At 36.8% G+C, this 18913-nt stretch overlaps 1 protein-coding gene across 2 annotated transcripts in view; it reads right to left on the bottom strand.

Annotated features, from left to right (window-relative positions):
* The window catches only part of cno (adherens junction formation factor afadin), a 525824-nt gene that overhangs the window by 366277 nt on the left and 140634 nt on the right, over positions 1–18913 (bottom strand). For both annotated transcript variants that reach the window (XM_090380034.1, XM_090380033.1), the window contains exons 8-9: positions 17679–17782; positions 9872–10072 (exon numbers count right to left, since the gene is read on the bottom strand). In XM_090380034.1, the coding sequence (XP_090236160.1) occupies positions 9872–10072; positions 17679–17782 (305 nt within the window). The remainder of the gene's footprint in view (positions 1–9871; positions 10073–17678; positions 17783–18913) is intronic.

Here is an 18913-nt window from a genome sequence, read left to right on the forward strand (position 1 = left end):
CTGCTGCTCCTTCCCACCCGGCTACGGAGGCACCTAATGTGAATTGAGGAAGTTCTGAAAGGCCCAGAGCAATTCCAAGACCACGGTGGTGAATGGTGGTTAATCACTGTAAGGTACTTTTCTCTTGCAGAATCACATACTGGAGATCCACTGCCTAATCATGATCTGATAAGGGCTCCATAGAGCTCTAGTTGGACATGTTAATCAGCATCCAGGGACATGGATGAGGCACATTTACATATATTTAATTTCTTTAAGCAAATGGTTTGAAGATAAAGTCACGTGAAGTTGAAAGTTTAATTTGTAATCCAATTTCGGGCCTAGAAAAACAACAGTAAGAGCAAATGGAATTGGTTCATTACTCAGCTGTAGTTCAGGATCAGGATGAGTGAATATTATTTGCAAAAGTAAATGGTGAGTATTCTTGTTCAGCTAAGCCATAGCCATTTGTGTAAGGTAATGATTCTACGTTAGATATAGCAAGATGGAGCTGTCTTTCAATTCAATGCTGGTGATGCTCCTTGACTGACAGGAGATGGTTAGGTTGTTGTTAGCATACTTATAAATTTCAATGGTTTTTGGGAGGTCTCTTGTCATACTGTTAACCCAGATGGAAAACAGATTTACACTAAATAGAGAGCTCTGTGGGATACCCTCCTCTTGAACCCATGATATCAATAAAATATTTCCAGTATCAGACTTGGAAGATATGTAGTTGCAAGAAGTTTTGTATTACTTGAGGGAGATAGTCCCTTGATCGCAAACCTGCATGTCCATAACAGTACCATGACACCAATTGGTGTAAAATACTTTCTTAACATCTAGGTTGACTATAAATGTTGTCTCGTGATGAAGATATTCCGAATGCTAGATTTTATTTTTAGAAGTACAACTAGCATAGATCTGTTTTTATAGATAAATCTGTTTTTATAGACCCAAGCAAGGATAAGGATCCTTGCCTGGTTTTGGCATGGCATAAATAAATGAGAAAGGATATGTTTTCTAAATAGATCCAGTTGTGGAAGAATAAGATGTAGAGATCACTTTCATAGTGCAGTGAATGCCATATACCCCAGCAGCACTATTTGCAAAAATGACCAGATTCTTTGATTTCTATAAGTGTGTGGGGAGGCAGGGAGCTGGTTGTACAAAAGTAAGACATGTTATCAAAAATTAACTTTGTAATACTTTTCACCAGTATTAATGCACCAAAAAAAAGATGGTACATAAAAAAGGCAGAGATGATACATAAAAGGATTCTACTAAAGCATTTGCAATATCAATAGGAGAGGACAGATCATACCCATTCAACTGTATTACTGGAGATTGTGGAAGTAAAAAATTTCCCATTTAAGACTTGTATTTTCTTCCAGGTATGGCAAGGGGCCATTATTTTTAATTAGAGGCAAAAATCATCCCGGCGCCACACTGGCTTTCCATCTAGCTTTGGTCTTAAGTTTTTATAATTAACTTGATGGTAGTTGGAAACTTTACAGATGTGATTCCATGCACAGTTTTCCCAGTTTAGCTTAGGGAAATCTGTATTCCACTAGTGGCTTTCAGTGTGCATGCTTGCACAGGTAACATTTTGGTATTGAGATTTCCACTCCAGATAAAAATGTAAGTGTAATGTGATGAGTTACATCATCAATGATGTTGCCCTACATAAATGGTTGTCAAGGAGGACAGAAGTGAAGTTTACTCCAGTCTGCGTTGTTGAAATTCCAAATAGTACATTCTGCAGGACATGAGGTTATCTGTGTTTAAATTAATGGTTACTTTACATTAAAAAAGTATTACCATTAATGAATCAATGAATACTTACTAGCCCATACTTAGGAAAAACAATACAGAACAGGTGGAAAAACCAACAGCAGAGATAGAACCCGCAGGCAGTTGAATGAGTTGGAGAGCCAGAGTTTAACAAAGACAGATTATGGTTGTCAACGAATGTCTCAGTTAATGGGCCTCTTGAATTCATAGGAAGGGATTCACATAATGAATGGTGGACATAAAAATCACCAAAAAAGAAGACGCAAGTGGTGAGTTCTGTGATAAGTTTGTCCAATTCTGCCTGGATGCAAGGATAAGATTGTGGAATATAAATTAAAGCAACAGTCACTGAAATTCCAACTATAATGGGAGGCAACTATAATTCCAACTATAAAGGGAGGCAACTAGAGGGAGTAATACTCTGGATTTGATTATCAGCAGTGATTCTTCATGCATTAAGAATCTGCAGATAAATGAACCACTAGGTGGCAGTGATCACAGTGTGCTGAAGTGGGATTTACTCAAAGAGGTAACTACCATTAGAGGTAAAGGGAAGGGTTATTGCTTCCGTAAAGGCGACTACGATGGACTGAGACAGTATTTAAATTCTATACAGTGGGACCAACTGATGATGTTACCAACAGCAAATTCAAAATGGGAAGCATTCAAAGAACTTATCTTGGAAGCTACTAGGCTTTACATACCAACTAAGAAATATTGTTCAAGGTTTAGGCCAAAATGGATGTCAGATGAACTAATGAGGCATATGGCAGAGAAGAAAAATGCATGGGATACTTACAAATTAACACATGACACAGAAGCCTATGATAGATACAAGTTGATATGCAACCAAGTTACAAAGGAGGTTAGGCAGGCGAAGGCAGATTTCGAGAAATCCTTGGCAAGGGATGCAAAGAAAAACAGCAAAGAGTTCTTTACTTATGTAAACTCTAGAAGGAAGGGGATGAATAAGATTGGTCCACTTGATATTGATGGGTCAACTGTTGATGATCCTGCTCAGGTAGCTAACAAACTAAATGAATATTTTGCATCGACATTCACACATGAGGAGTTATTCAGCGAGGGGAATGCCAGAGGTGTATTCAACTCTAGTAGTAAGCTACAGAATCTTGAAATAACTGGGAGTAAAGTGGAGGAGAAACTGTTGAAGATAAATACAAGAAAGGCACCCGGGGTGGATAGGATCTATCCAGTTATATTAAAGGAGGCAGCAAAGGAAGTAAGCAAACCCTTAGCCATAATTATGAGAGCATCCTTGGACTCAGGGGAGGTACCCATAGACTGGAAATGTGCAAATGTGACACCAATTCACAAAGGAGGATCAAAGGCTGACACAAGTAATTATAGACCTGTGAGCTTAACTTCTGTTCCAGGAAAATTAATGGAGGCACTGGTTAAAGAAGCACTACAGGATCATTTAGACAAGACTTCAGTTATAGCTCGGACACAGCATGGTTGTGTTAAGGGGAAGTCTTGCCTGACCAATTTGATTGGATACTACGATGCAGTCACAAAAGAACTGGATGCAGGGAATAGCTTTGATATTATATACTTGGACTTTAGAAAGGCTTTTGATACCGTTGCACATGGAAGACTGCTACACAAATTGGAGCAGTGTGACATTGGAGGCAAATTGCTGCTATGGATAAAGGGGTGGTTGAGGGGGAGAAGACAGAGTGGTAATCAATGGACACTGCTCATCGTGGACTAATGTTATTAGTGGAGTCCCTCAGGGCTCAGTGTTGGGTCCATTATTGTTTTCTGTATTTATAAATGATATTGATGATGGTTTATCAAGCTTAATGTCCAAGTTTGCAGACGATACAAAGGTTGGTAGGGTTGTCAAGGACACTACTGACACTATGCTACTGCAACAGGATCTGGAAAGGTTGAGCAGATGGGCTGAGAGGTGGCAAATGAAGTTTAACATTGACAAATGTAAAGTGCTACACATGGGAAACAGCAACCCCAGAGCAACGTATCAACTCTGTGGTACTACACTGACAGTGGTAGAGAATGAAAGGGACTTGGGGGTGGTTGTGCAGGCAGATACGAAGTTTTCTGAGCAGTGCAGACGGGCTCCAAGAGTAGCTCATGGAGTATTGTCAATGATATACAGGAATTTTTTCAGAAGGGATAAGGAAGTGATTATTCCCTGTATAAGGCAATGGTCAGGCCACACCTAGAGTACTGTATACAGGTCTGGAGGCCTCATTTCAAGATGGATGTAGAGCTGCTGGAACGAGTACAGAGAAGGGCAACAAGATTAGTGAATGGAACAAAGGGGGTGCTCTTATGAAGAAAGGCTTAAGTTTTGCAAATTACAGTGTCTGGAGACTAGGCACCAGCGAGGTGATCTGATAGAGGTGTATAAAGCCTTGAATGGTTTGAGCATGCTCAATGGTGATGGGATTCTTCCTCTAGCTCAGAATAATCACCTGAGAGGGCATAAATTCAAATTGAGGAAAGACAGATGTAGGATAGACGTGCGGAAATTTTCCTTTAGCCAGCGGGTGGTTGGTTGGTGGAACAGACTTCCATCCCTTGTTGTGGAGGTTGATAGCCTAAATAAGTTTAAGGCTCAGCTGGACAGGTATTTTGAACGAACAGAGGGGTGAAGAGGAAGTGGGTTTTTTTTTTTTTTTTTTTTCGGCTGATGCTGCATAAGCTTGCTTTCTCGCATCAAATGCCTCTACTAATGCTAATGCTAATTGGCCTCTTGAATTCATAGTAAGGGATTCACATAATGAATGGTGGACATTGAAATCGCCAAAAAAGAAGACACAAGTGGCGAGTTCTGTGATAAGTTTGTCCAATTCTGCCTGGATGCAAGGATAAGATTGTGGAATATAAATTAAAGCAACAGTCACTGAAATTCCAACTATAATGCAAATTTCCATAACTTCTAAGGAGGCTTGTAACTGAATGTCTTTAAGGCACAGTAGATTTTATCAGAACTGCAACCCACCACGAGCAGAAATCTCAGTATCACTATCTCATCTGTACAGTGCACAATTTAGGAAAAACTTGAGGGGACAGAAAAATTGCCTGTAAGAAGACAGCCACTGGATTAATTTCAATAAGAACATCATTTAAGTCATCAAAATTATTACGTAGGCCTCTGAAGTGACACTATAAATTCGTTCGTTGTTTGTGTTTTAGCATTAGCATAGGCATAGGCATCAGCCAAAAAAAAAAAAAAAAAAAAACCCCACTTCCACTTCACCTCCCTGTTCGTTCAAAATACCTGTCCAGCTGAGCCTTAAACTTATTTAGGCTATCAACCTCCACAACAAGGGATGGAAGTCTGTTCCACCAACCAACCACCCGCTGGCTAAAGGAAAATTTCCGCACGTCTATCCTACATCTGTCTTTCCTCAATTTGAATTTATGCCCTCTCAGGTGATTATTCTGAGCTAGAGGAAGAATCCCATCACCATTGAGCATGCTCAAACCATTCAAGGCTTTATACACCTCTATCAGATCACCTCGCTGGTGCCTAGTCTCCAGACACTGTAATTTGCAAAATGTAAGCCTTTCTTCGTAAGAGCACCCCTTTGTTACATTCACTAATCTTGTTGCCCTTCTCTGTACTCGTTCCAGCAGCTCTACATCCTTCTTGAAATGAGGCCTCCAGACCTGTATACAGTACTCTAGGTGTGGCCTGACCATTGCCTTATACAAGGGAATGATCACCTCCTTATCCCTGCTGGAAAAATTCCTGTATATCATTGACAATACTCCATGAGCTACTCTTGCAGCCCGTCTGCATTGCTCAGAGAACTTCATATCTGCCTGCACAACCACCCCCCAAGTCCCTTTCATTCTCTACCACTGTCGGTGTAGTACCACAGAGTTGATACGTTGCTCTGGGGTTGCTGTTTCCCATGTGTAGCACTTTACATTTGTCAATGTTAAACTTCATTTGCCACCTCTCAGCCCATCTGCTCAACCTTTCCAGATCCTCTTGCAGCAGCATAGTGTCAGTAGTGTCCTTGACAACTCTGCCAACCTTTGTATCGTCTGCAAACTTGGACATTAAGCTTCATATACCATCATCAATATTATTTATAAATACAGAAAACAATAATGGACCCAACACTGAGCCCTGAGGGACTCCACTAATAACATTAGTCCACGATGAGCAGTGTCCATTGATTACCACTCTCTGTCTTCTCCCCCTCAACCACCCCTTTATCCATAGCAGCAATTTGCCTCCAATGTCACACTGCTCCAATCTGTGTAGCAGTCTTCCATGTGCAACAGTATCAAAAGCCTTTCTAAGATCCAAGTATATAATATCAAAGCTATTCCCTGCATCCAGTTCTTTTGTGACTGCATCATAGTATCCAATCAAATTGGTCAGGCAAGACTTCCCCTTAACAAAACCATGCTGTGTCCGAGCTATAACTGAAGTCTTGTCTAAATGATCCTGCAGTGCTTCTTTAACCAGTGCCTCCATTAATTTTCCTGGAACAGAAGTTGAGCTCACAGGTCTATAATTACTCGTGTCAGCCTTTGATCCTTCTTTGTGAATTGGGGTCACATTTGCACATTTCCAGTCTATGGGTACCTCCCCTGAGTCCAAGGAAGCTCTCATAATTATGGCTAAGGGTTTGCTTACTTCCTTTGCTGCCTCCTTTAATATAACTGGATAGATCCCATCCACCCCGGGATGGATGGGATCTATCCATCTTGTGTTTATCTTCAACTTGTGTTTATCTTCAACAATTTCTTCTCCACTTTACTCTCAGTTATTACAAGATTCTCTAGCTTACTGCTAGAGTTGAATACACCTCTGGCTTTCCCCTCGCTAAATAACTCCTCATGTGTGAATGTCGATGCAAAATATTCATTTAGTTTGTTAGCTACCTGAGCAGGATCATCAACAGTTGACCCATCAATATCAAGTGGACCAATCTGATTCATCCCCTTCCTTCTAGAGTTTACATAAATAAAGAACTCTTTGCTGTTTTTCTTTGCATCCCTTGCCAAGGATTTCTCGAAATCTGCCTTCGCCTGCCTAACCTCCTTTGTAACTTGGTTGCATATCAACTTGTATCTATCATAGGCTTCTGTGTCATGTGTTAATTTGTAAGTATCACATGCATTTTTCTTCTCTGCCATATGCCTCATTAGTTCATCTGACATCCATTTTGGCCTAAACCTTGAACAATATTTCTTAGTTGGTATGTAAAGCCTAGTAGCTTCCAAGTTAAGTTCTTTGAATGCTTCCCATTTTGAATTTGCTGTTGGTAACATCATCAGTTGGTCCCACTGTATAGAATTTAAGTACTGTCTCAGTCCATCGTAGTCGCCTTTACAGAAGCAATAACCCTTCCCTTTACCCCTAATGGTAGTTACCTCTTTGAGTAAATCCCACTTCAGCACACTGTGATAACTGCCACCTAGTGGTTCATTTATCTGCAGATTCTTAATGCATGAAGAATCACTGCTGATAATAAAATCAGGAGTATTACTCCCTCTAGTTGCCTCCCGAACATGCTGATGTAGAAAACAATCATCCAATAAATCCACAAAAGCCCTGCTAGTGTGTGAGTGACCAGCCCACAAATTCCAGTCAATATCTGGGAAATTAAAATCTCCCATTATAAGACTCTCTGATTTACTGGCCCACTCTATTTCCCTGTACGGTTTCTTATTATACTCATCAGAGTCATTAGGTCTATAGCACACTCCTACTCTCAATTTTGATCTCCCAATGCTTAATGTCACACCAAACTGACTCAACACATTGCACTGTCCAGCGATGTAGACTGGCTTCACTTCCTTGGTTTTTATGTGTTTCAATAACTAATAGCTTTTCCCCTCCCCCCTTCCTATCCTGTCTATCCTTTCTGTAGACGTTGTACTCCCAAAATTCCAGTTCTGCATCCCTTATATCTGTGTGAAACCACGTCTCTGATATCCCAACAATATCTGCCTTTGATGTTTTGAGCAATACCTCAAATTCATCAAATTTGTTTACTAAACTCCTACCATTGGTGTACACACGCAAGTATACCTGCACCTGTTTCTATTCTTAGCTACCCTAACACAACCCATGTGTTTACTTGTACCGCAATGGCTCGCAGCAGTCTCTGAAATATCAAGCATCTTGTTTTTCAGGCTTCTGTTCATTCTAATAGAAGCAGTGCAAGAATCTCTTTCACCTCTGCCAGTGGCTACTGTCAATCTATTGGTCCTTGTCTCCCCCCAAGCTAGCAGTTTTCCGACACACCTAACACTGCCTCGATAGCATCAGCAAATATTCTTGCACCCTTTCTATTTTAGTGTATCCCATCCCTGTAGAAGCAATCTCTCCTGTTAACAAGTACAGTCCAGGCTGAAAAAAATTTTACCTCTTGAGCCTTGCACAATCTTTCCAGAGCCGAATTGATCGACAAGGCTCTCATCATATACCCCTTGCTATTGTGTTGCAGACACTTTCAAATTCAACCCTAATTCTCGGCTTTTGTTCAACAGTGACCTGTACTTGTTAAGTAATTCTGCCGGTCTCCTACTCTTAATAGTTAAGTAATTCTGCCGGTCTCCTACTCTTAATAGTTAAGTAATTCTGCCGGTCTCCTACTCTTAATATCATTAGTGCCAACGTGTACAACTATATCACCTTTTGTGCCCTTAAAAGATGATATTCGCTCTACAACATCATCAACCTTTGCCCCTGGCAGACATACCCTGGTCCTGTTCCACCTATCCTTTTTACAAAGCATGTTCCCCGTTTCCCTGACAATAGAGTCACCAACAACTACTAGTTCCTTCGGGAACAGCGCATTCTGCCTTGGGGGTTGCCTCTGTGTCACGTGATGCCCAAGTGCAAGCTCTGGCATTGATGTGGGCAGCTGAGAGCTTGATGGGCTCCTCAATTTAGTTTCTTCGAGGGCATCCACCCTGTCCTTCAAGCTCTCATATAGGCCCCCAAGAACGCTGAGTTGTTGCCTGATAGTTGTTGCCTGTTTGGTTAAAGAAAATTCATCTTACTGTTTTTTACAAGTGTTGAGCTTCTAAACCAATTAGAATCTAACTTAAGATATAAAAAGATTCAGTATTTTATATAAAAATACACAAAACTGGAGGACTTGTTTATTAATACTTGAAGCTCTCCATGAAAACAATCACAAGAAGTTAAGGAACAGTGAGAGAGCAGTGAAGAAACAGCCTTTCCAAGATAGTCCTTACTTTTTTCCAATCACTTGTTTTCAGCTAATTATTCTGGGAATGCCCTAAAATATTCCCCATCAAGGCTGAGACTGTGCTTTGTTTAGAAAGCAGAAGTTTAAAATATTAGAGAATGTAATTGGTGCATATCCTTGAACTAGAACAGGGTCGGATTGGTTGGATTTTATTGGTGCATTTGCAACTAAGATTAAAAGGCACCATAGAATTGGCTAATTTTTTAAATTCAGTTTTATTCGTTTAATCCAATTATTTATTGTTACTTCTAGGAAATGGGCTAAACTAATAATATCACTTCTAGGAAACAAGAAAACAGCAATTGTTCAATGCATCAAAAAATGGGAGCATCACATGCGAAAAACTGATTGTCGAAAAAAAAGGAGCTGTGATGCATATGTCTGGGTCTTTCATAGAATTACTCTGTGAAACTAAAATTTCACTTAAAAAACAATTTGAGTCAATAAATGGGGTCTCTATTTAGGAAGATAAAGTTTCAGTCACTAATTTCAACCAACAAAAAATGGGTAAAATTCGTTTGCCCAAGTCGCCTGTCAGATTCTATGCAACTACTGCCAGATTAAATTTATTTTATACCTCCTTCAACTAAAGAAGAATCTTTCAAGGTCATATTGTGACAATCAATTAGTCCTGTCTGGAATAATCACGGATACATTACCCAACTGCAATTAGTTCCAAATCAGAGCTAATCACTGATTAGCACTGATTCAGATTAATCAATACCTTCTTTCTTGTTCTAGACAGAAGAGATTCTCACAATATAACCTTGAAAGGTTGTTCATCTTTAGTTGAAAATAGTTAAAAAGAGTGGATATTAATGAAAAAAATAGCAAGTTCACTTTATACACAAGAAAATACCTACCTGATCTTGAACGGGGTCAACAAATCTGAAAATGTGCAATTTACCAAATCGGACAATCATCGCATGCTGCAATATAGTGGTTTCATATATTCTAACATTATTTACATAAGTTTCAGCATCTCTGCTGCTTGGGGTTACAGTGACAATTCCTTCTGTATGAGCAATAACACAGTGACGAGGTTGAACATTGGGACCAAAAAGCTGAAATGAGGGAAAAAAAAAAAAAAACAAGAAACAATAAGGTAAAACGTATATAAGACATTATCTAAGAGTATCTGCTGGATCCAAATAAACATGATACTGTAAAATCTCATTAATACAAACTCAGTTTATACAAGGTACACATTTATCTGAAGCACATACCATTCCCCTGCAAAAGGATAGGCTTTTCTATGTAAATATATTCGTTTATTACAAAATTTGGTTAATATGTATTACAAAGTTCTTTTTCACCCCGTGAGAAATAAATATTGTCATTTTGTATGTTTAACACAAATCTTGGCAGAGCGATCCAATTATTGCCCCCAGCCACCTGGCTCCCTACTTACCAAAGGATGGCACTGACTTGTTAGAAATTAGTTTTGTGTGAACAAAAGCAGTTTATGGTAGCTACAACATCAAATACACTCTGAAAAACATCTTTCTGAAGGATGAGTTGTTAAATTAACAAAAGCATAAAAAGTTTATCTAAGTTGTTTACATGCACTCCGTCATTCTCCACGGGAATAAGGTTGCAATTGTTACCCCAGTTCAAAGAGTCTTTGCTATCGTATACAACAGGCCTTCTTAAACTATGGGTCGCGACCCCATTTGGGGTCGCATAGCAAAATTCTGGGGTCGCGAGAAATTTTAATGTCAAATATTTAAATACACGATTTTATAACATCTAGATGTGTATTTGTGCAGAGTCACACTCACACACCTGCACATAAACAAAGGGAGGAATGCGCGCACGCACGTGCAGCGAGACTGATTCAATAACACTGACTGTAATGTGAACTAGTGTAGTATTGACGCTCTTCTAGCGTAGTCAATTGTCAGTGTTCCGCCGTAACGAGATTTTAGTTTTTTTTATTTATTCGGTAATTAATAAATCAATTATTATATGCAATATGTTATTTTTATATATTTATTGTATTTTAGGATCAAAATAATTTTTGGCCATGCATAAATGGCTGAACTTAAATAAGAATAGCAATGACGCAGATAATAATGCTACAAACTCTTCTCAGGCAGGACAAAATATTGAAAAACAGGCATCTTATGTGCAAAAAGAAAATATGATGAGTCTTTTCTTCAATTTGGCTTTACATTTCAAAATTGTAAGGGTAATGAACAACCTCTTTGTTTGATCTGCAATGAATTATTGGCTCCGGAGAGTATGAAACCATCAAAATTAAAAAGACATCTTGAATCAAAGCATGTTTCGTATGTCAATAAACCAAAAGAATATTTTGAGACTGTATAAATCTTTAAATAAAGAAAAAAAATCCTTTGAAAAATTTATAACCGTTAGTGAAAAATGTTTACTAGCGTCATATGAAGTTTCATACTGTATTGCTAAAAATAAAAAGCCGTTCACCATTGGAGAAGATCTTGTATTACTTGCTGCTATTAAAATGGTAGAAATACTACATGGAAGTAAATATGGCGATGATATTCGAAAAATTCCTTTGTCAAACGACACTGTCTCGAATAGAATTTCTGATATTAACAAGGACCAATTAGTGCAACTTATTACAAGAATTAAAGAAAGCCTAAAATTTTCAATTCAGTTGGACGAAACAACTGATATTACTAAATTGGCTCAGTTGTTAGTATATGTCAGGTATGTTTATAAAGAAAGCGTGGAGGAAGAATTGTTATTTTGTCGTCCTATAGAAGACCATACTACAGGGAAAGACATATATTGTAAAGTTGACGAATTTTTAAAAACTGAAGGTTTAGAATGGAAAAATTGCTGTGGAATATGCACAGATGGTGCAAGAGCGATGACCGGCAAAAATTTTGGTTTTAAATCATTTTTTCAAGCTGCTCATTATGATCATATAACTTTTACTCACTGCCTTATTCACCAAGAGGCCCTTGCAGCAAAAAAATTAGCACCAGAATTGAACAATGTGCTTCAGGATGCTGTTAAGATTATAAATTTTATTAAGAGCCATGCCCTTAACAGCCGCTTATTTTCAAATCTCTGTAAGGATACGGATTCCAACTACACAACTTTATTATTACATGCAGAAGTAAGATGGTTGTCAAGAGGTCAAAGTTTAAGAAGATTATTGCTATTAAAGGACGAGATCGAAATATTTTTAACCGAACGAAAATGTGAACTTGCTGCTTTTTTTTCAAAATGACTTATGGCTATCCAAGCTGTGTTATTTGTCAGATATTTTTGCGAAATTAAACGATCTCAACTTGTCTCTCCAAGGAAAAAATTGCGATATATTTACTTCGAATGATAAAATTGAAAGTTTTATCAAAAAGATCAACATTTGGAAAAGTAGGGTAGAAAAAAATTCGTTCGAAATGTTTTCCAGTGTCGACAATTTTATAATCGAGAAAATTCATTGTAAAACTTTTATTGCAAAAATTATTGTAGATCACTTAAAAGCGCTAGAAACACAGTTCCGTACATATTTTATATTAAATATTGATTTCCAAAAAATAGTTTGGATTCAAAAGCCGTTTTGGATTGGCTTAAGTGAGATTGATCACCTGCCACTTAAAGCTCAAGAGGAATTTGCTGAGCTTTCGAGTGACTCAAACTTAAAACTACAATTTCAAAAAAAGTCCTTGACTGAATTCTGGATCGGAACTAGAACTGAATTTCCCACAATCGCTGATATGGCGTTAAATGTACTTCTGCCATTCAACACCACATATTTATGTGAAGTTACTTTCTCAGCTTTAACACATATTAAATTCCAGTATCGTTCAGCGCTAAAAAATGTTGAAGAGGTCTTACGTCCAGCAGTGTCAAACATTCCAACAAGATTTAATTTGTTATGCAATAAAAAACAGGCACATCCATCTCATTAAACTTTTTACTTTAATTTTAATTTAATACTTACCACTCAACGACTGCGTTCGAATATATTCGAGCGAACTAAGACGGTCAGAATCCCCTTTTATTTATGTTATTGCAAAAAATGCAATTTTGATGAAAAATAGGGCATATAATTTTTGTAAGTATAATAAATACAATTTTACAATTTTCTGTGCAATTTTTAATTTTAGATTTTTGTATGTTTCAAAACTAATTCTAAAACTATATATTTTCATATGTATATGTATATTGTTACCTAATAAATAAATCATCAAAAAATATTAATTTATCTTTCTTTTATATTTATATGGGGTCGCCAAGAAACTCGCAATCATAAATGGGGTCGTGAATGAAAAAAGTTTAAGAAGCCCTGGTATACAACAATCTATTTTTTGTGCCATTTTATCTGAGCTGACGTCTTTTTCGGAACGTGTCTTTAAATTAATTTAAAATTTGTTTATATTAAATCTTATCTAGCAGTGTTATGTGACAAAACATAGATGGACAGAATTAAGCCTGGAAATTAAACTAAAAATTATACAAGAGGCCGATAGGATGGAAAGAAGCAAAACGGACATTGCAAAGGAATACAACATCCCTTTACCTACTTTATCTACAATGCTGAAAAATCAAAAAAGACTTGAAGTGCGTGACACTGGAGCAGCAATGAAAAACAGGAAATGAATTCGTGGTGCAAAACACGAGGAGCTTGAAACAAAACTGAGTAGTACCAACAAATGTGTGCATCTAATTTGCCAATATCAGGTCCGAGGCACCTCCATAGCCAGGTAGGCAGGAGCAGCCTGCGTAGCACACGCTTCTTGATTAGACTGGGGTTCGAGCCCATGACCACCAAATATGGAGTACGTGGAAAGGTCAGGGAATGACCACCACATATCCCTGGAGCAATATGGCCTTAGTTGCTAATGCTCCTAAAAACCAAATAACATCAAGTCTAATTTTGCAAGAAAAGGCAAATTATCTAGCTCAGCAACATGAGATTAGTGACTTCAAATGCAGCAGTGGCTGGCTCCAAAGATTTAAAAACAGGAATAACTTGGTTTCACGAAATTTTTGTGTGGAGTCTGGATTAGTCGACAAAGAAAAAGCTACAGACTGGTTGTGTTCTGTACAGTTCATCCTTGAAAAATATGAGGCAAAGGATATTTTTAATCTCGACGAGACAGGTTTATTTTATAATATGCTGACAAACAAAACATTTGCTGTTCGAGGAGAGTCTTGTCATGGTGGAAAATTAAGTAAACAAAGACTCACTGTTCTGTTATGCTGCAATTCAGATGGCAGTACAAAACTATGCCCACCTGTGATTGGTAAGTTTTGCAAGCCAAGATGTTTTAAAGCAGTTAACCAACTTCCCTATGATTATGAGGCCAATAGAAGTGCTTGGCTTACAGTCAATATTTTTTGGTCTTGGTTATCAAAATTGAAGAGAAGAATGGCTTCAGAAAAAAGGAACATTTTGATGATTCTAGACCGTTGCACAGCACATTCTGCCGAGACACTTAATTGTTTGTTTGGGTTTTTTTTTATGAGCATTAGCAACTAAGGCCATATTGCTCCGGGATATGCAGTGGTCATTCCCTGACCTTTCTGCATCCTCCGTATTTGGTGGTGACGGGCTCGAACCCCAGTCTAATCAAGAAGCGTGTGCTACGCACTGCTGCTCCTTCCCACCTTGCTATGGAGGCACCTGCCAAGACACTTAAGTTGACAAATATACAGCTGTTGTTTTTATCCCCCAATACCACCAATTTAATGCAACCACTGGATCAAGGCATTATTTAAAACCTCAAGAGAGCATATAGAGCCCTCCTGATAAGGTACTTGATCCACAACATAGGAGAGAACAATTTGCAGCTAAATTGGAATGTCTTGGATGCTATTCATAATCTTGTTATTGCTTGGGAAAGTACTGCATCAAGTGTAATAATCAACTGCTACAGAAAGTGGCTTTGGAGAGAATATCATTGAAAAACATGGTCCTACAGATGAATGCGATAGCAACATTGAGGAATGGAGGAATTTGAAGGAATATATGAATTTTGTTGGCAAATTTGAAAAGTTTGTGAAGGTGAATGATGAAGCTGCTACCACTGCAACACCAACACCAGAAGACCTGCTGGGTATCAAACAAAATGATGCTGTTTTTGTTACCAGCGACAGCGAAAGTGAAGAGCACACACCGCCATCTAAAAAAGATTCCCAAAATGAATTCAACATAATAGAGAATGCCTTGGCCTGCAGTAACGTTGATAAAGAAAACTATTGCTTTTGATAATGTCTGTGCTGTAGTTAAAAATGCATAGAGGACAAAAACTGTGCAGACAACATTGGATTCTTTCTTTAAATTAGATTAATTTATTAAAAAGTTAATGGTTTGTATGTCTCCTTTATTTTAATTATTTTTACTGTGATACTAAAATATTGTATATATTAAAATATATGCTGTACAATATTTTCATTTCTGTTAATATTGCTTTTCTCTTACTATAATTTTTAGTGTTTCTCACCAACCATTGAAGTAAAAACGAAAACCAAAATCTTAAAAAGTTTATGTTCAAGTTTACAATAAATTTTACAGTACATCAAACAAAATACGATTATACAAAATGTTACTGATAATAAAATACTTAATTAGTATAAAATAAAACAAATGTAATTTACAGTGAATATACAAATAAAATGATAATAAAATACTGAATTAAAATGCAATAAAATATACTAGATTAAAAGCACTAAAATAACTGAAGCTTTCAAAGGTTTCTGCCTTCTTCCTCAACAGTGTACTTCTATACTGTGGTGCCTCATTAAATACCAGCAGGTTCACGGTGCATCTCACGTAAACGTGTACTGTTCCCGTACATGTTGGAACCGGAAGCGACTCGGGAGTGTTCCAGGCGAAAACGTTCATCCCCTCCAAGGATTACCGCCTCAAAGAGGGGATGAATGCGTGTACCCCTGTCTTTATTTATATTGTTCCCGATAGAACTAATTTGTAGGCTCTCGAGCCACTTGCGGTCCCAAAATCTATGCGCCCGATCAGTGATGACTGCTTTTCTCTTAGTTTATCATACAAATAAAATAATCTTTAAAAAATGTTATTCTTATTACTGTATTGTTAGACAAGGCTTTTGTCTTTATTTTTTTATTATTTTTTTTTTTATTATTTTATTTGTGATATTATTATTCTTAGATATACAGTATGTATCAAAAAAATAAATAAATAATAATAATAATAATAATAATAATAATAATAAATAATGGTAAAAATTTGACACTTTTGGGGGACCTCATTACTGCAAACCTTGTTATTACAAAACATGAAAATTTACGTTCTTTGAACTTTGTATTGACGAGATTCCACTGTATACCTAATACAGGCTTAAAAATCAACTAGGCCCAGTTTCAACTAATGTAATTTAGCAGCCTGTATTCTAATAGAGGCTGCTGAGCACCAAATTAAGCTGTATAAGCAAAATCCATAATGAAGATGGATATTATTATTCCCCATTTTTAATCAACAACAGCAATACAGTCAGTGTTAAAAAATATTGACTCCTAAGCTAGTTAATGTAACATGTCAGCCTAAGCCGACACGTCGAGTTAACTTGTAGTTGACTGCCACGAAGAATTTTCTATTACATACGGCAACTACAAGATAATTCCCGGGGCTATTTTTTTACAACAATAAGCTTTTTTTATGAGTTTTGGTGATGAATATATATTTTAATTTGGGTTTTGAATAATTTAACATGCCTAACTCAAATTGGCATCTGAAACCAGTTTACCCAAATAAGCCTTGGCAGTCAACGTGTTAAATATAAAAGGCTGGTAAATGTAGCACTTTTGTTATAATTTCAGTACACAAATTCTGCCAAAATTAAAATAATTTGTGAAAAATAAAATTTTCTTTTGTGATTTTTAAAGAAACCCGACATGATGGAAACAAACAGAAATTGTTTTTGAAATCAGAATTAGAAAATGATTCAGAAAGACCCTTTTCTGAGAAAACTATTTTCAAAATGCACAGTAGTGTAATCATCAAATCAAGAGTACTGCTTTCTCTTGTTGATTCTTTAACATGCTGGTGAAGAAAACTCATCTAGCAAATCAGATTGGTTCTGTTAATAGGCAAAATGGGCAAGCAACCAACGCACAAATCCAAACAATATCTGGAAGCTGAAAATCCCACGATATTACATTTATTTACTGGCCCACCCTATTTTTCTATATAGCTGGTAATTACACTTATCACAGTCTGTTGTCCAAAAACACTCCTACTCTCATATTTGTTTTCCCAATGCTTGGGTCTCATGAGACTGACTCAACATTGCGATTACAACCATGTTTACTTGTATTGTCTAAGTCATAATTCTATGACTTATGTGCTTTTTAATAAAAAGTATACCCCCGCCCCCCAACAACTCCCATCACATCTGTCTATTCTGTACATTGGTACAGAACAGGCAGATGTCCTCACTATATTCAAATTTTTCATCTCTATTAGAGTGATTCTGTGTTTCTGTTATTCCTATGTCAGCATTTGATGACTTAACGAATACATCAAATTCGTCACATTTAATTACTGTGGTCCTGGCTTTGTCAAATTGAGTATACATGCACCTATGCACTTAGTAAATTTATTTATAACTCTTGGTAATTCACATAATCTAAGAAAAACATCTTGATCTGTTTCCTAAACTTCTGTGCATGTAAGACTTTTGGGAATTTTTTTACCTGAAGATATTGTCCACCAGTGGAACTTGAACGTTCACTGCCAACTTCAGTTACATTTAAGTACAACCTATGTTTCTTTGGTACTCCATGAATATCAGTTCCATCTATAATGAAAAATTGTCTACATTAACAAAAGCTCATAGTTATTAAAAATTACATCGGTGGCATTGCTGAAGTTTCAAGATTTATGCTAATTATAGGGATTAGAATTCCATATACTTAAAATCTGATATAAATTAATAAACTAAATCAACAGAATTTCTACAATTCTAGAAATTTTTAAATCCTTCATATTAGTAATGGAAAATGTGAGAAAACAAGCTTAAACAGCATCGACCAAAAAAAAAAAAAAAAACTATTAACTACCCACTGGCTTGTATCACATTTCTGCACATCTATCCTGCAACCATCCTTCCTCAATTTGAATTTATGCCCCCCTCATGTGCATAGTCGAAGCATGAGGAAGGAAGCTATTGTTCATTACACTCATCCCACTCATTAGGCCTATAACACAATCCAACTCTCATTTTTGATTTTCCTTATTTCGCACCAAATTTACTCAACATAGCACTGCACCCCCATGTCATTTTTTGAGAAATAATGATTCCAAAAGGATTGGATGCCTCCTAGAAAATTATTTATTTGCAAATGAACTCATTACTGCATATGTTAAAATACTAAAGACAACAAAAAAGGTTAACTTATGAATATGACTCCACACTGGTAGGGCAAAAATACTTATTTTATAATAAAAGCTTGAATTTAAACACAAAATATGATTCCATATTTTTGTGTTAATATTAATTCCATATATGAAAATTAATATCCTGTTGGCTCCAAACACATTCTAAACTACCTGTAAAAAACTAAATGCATTCTAAACTACCATTCAACTAACCCCATTGAGTGTGAAAGCTGACAGTTAAGGGACTCACTTTGATAGCAAGATCTGGATCTTCAATTGGCAATCATTAAGACACATCTTGAATAATAAATATTAACCAGCACAGTTTTGCAACAGTATAATTTTATTTTGCTGTTGTAAAATATATATTTTTTTAAACCAGCATATATATATATATTTTTTATACCATCACCCTGACAAAATAACAAAATACCTACTTTGCAGTTTTAGGAGAAAAAAAAAAAACTTTTGAGTTGGTCAGACAAACAATGGCCATCCATATCTTTGAGTTGGTCAGACAAACAATGGCCATCCATATCTTCTTCAAAGG

Source organism: Mastigoproctus giganteus, chromosome 8 (genome assembly GCF_048544385.1).
Source record: "Mastigoproctus giganteus isolate SK-2022 chromosome 8, ASM4854438v1, whole genome shotgun sequence".
NCBI lineage: Eukaryota > Metazoa > Arthropoda > Arachnida > Uropygi > Thelyphonidae > Mastigoproctus > Mastigoproctus giganteus.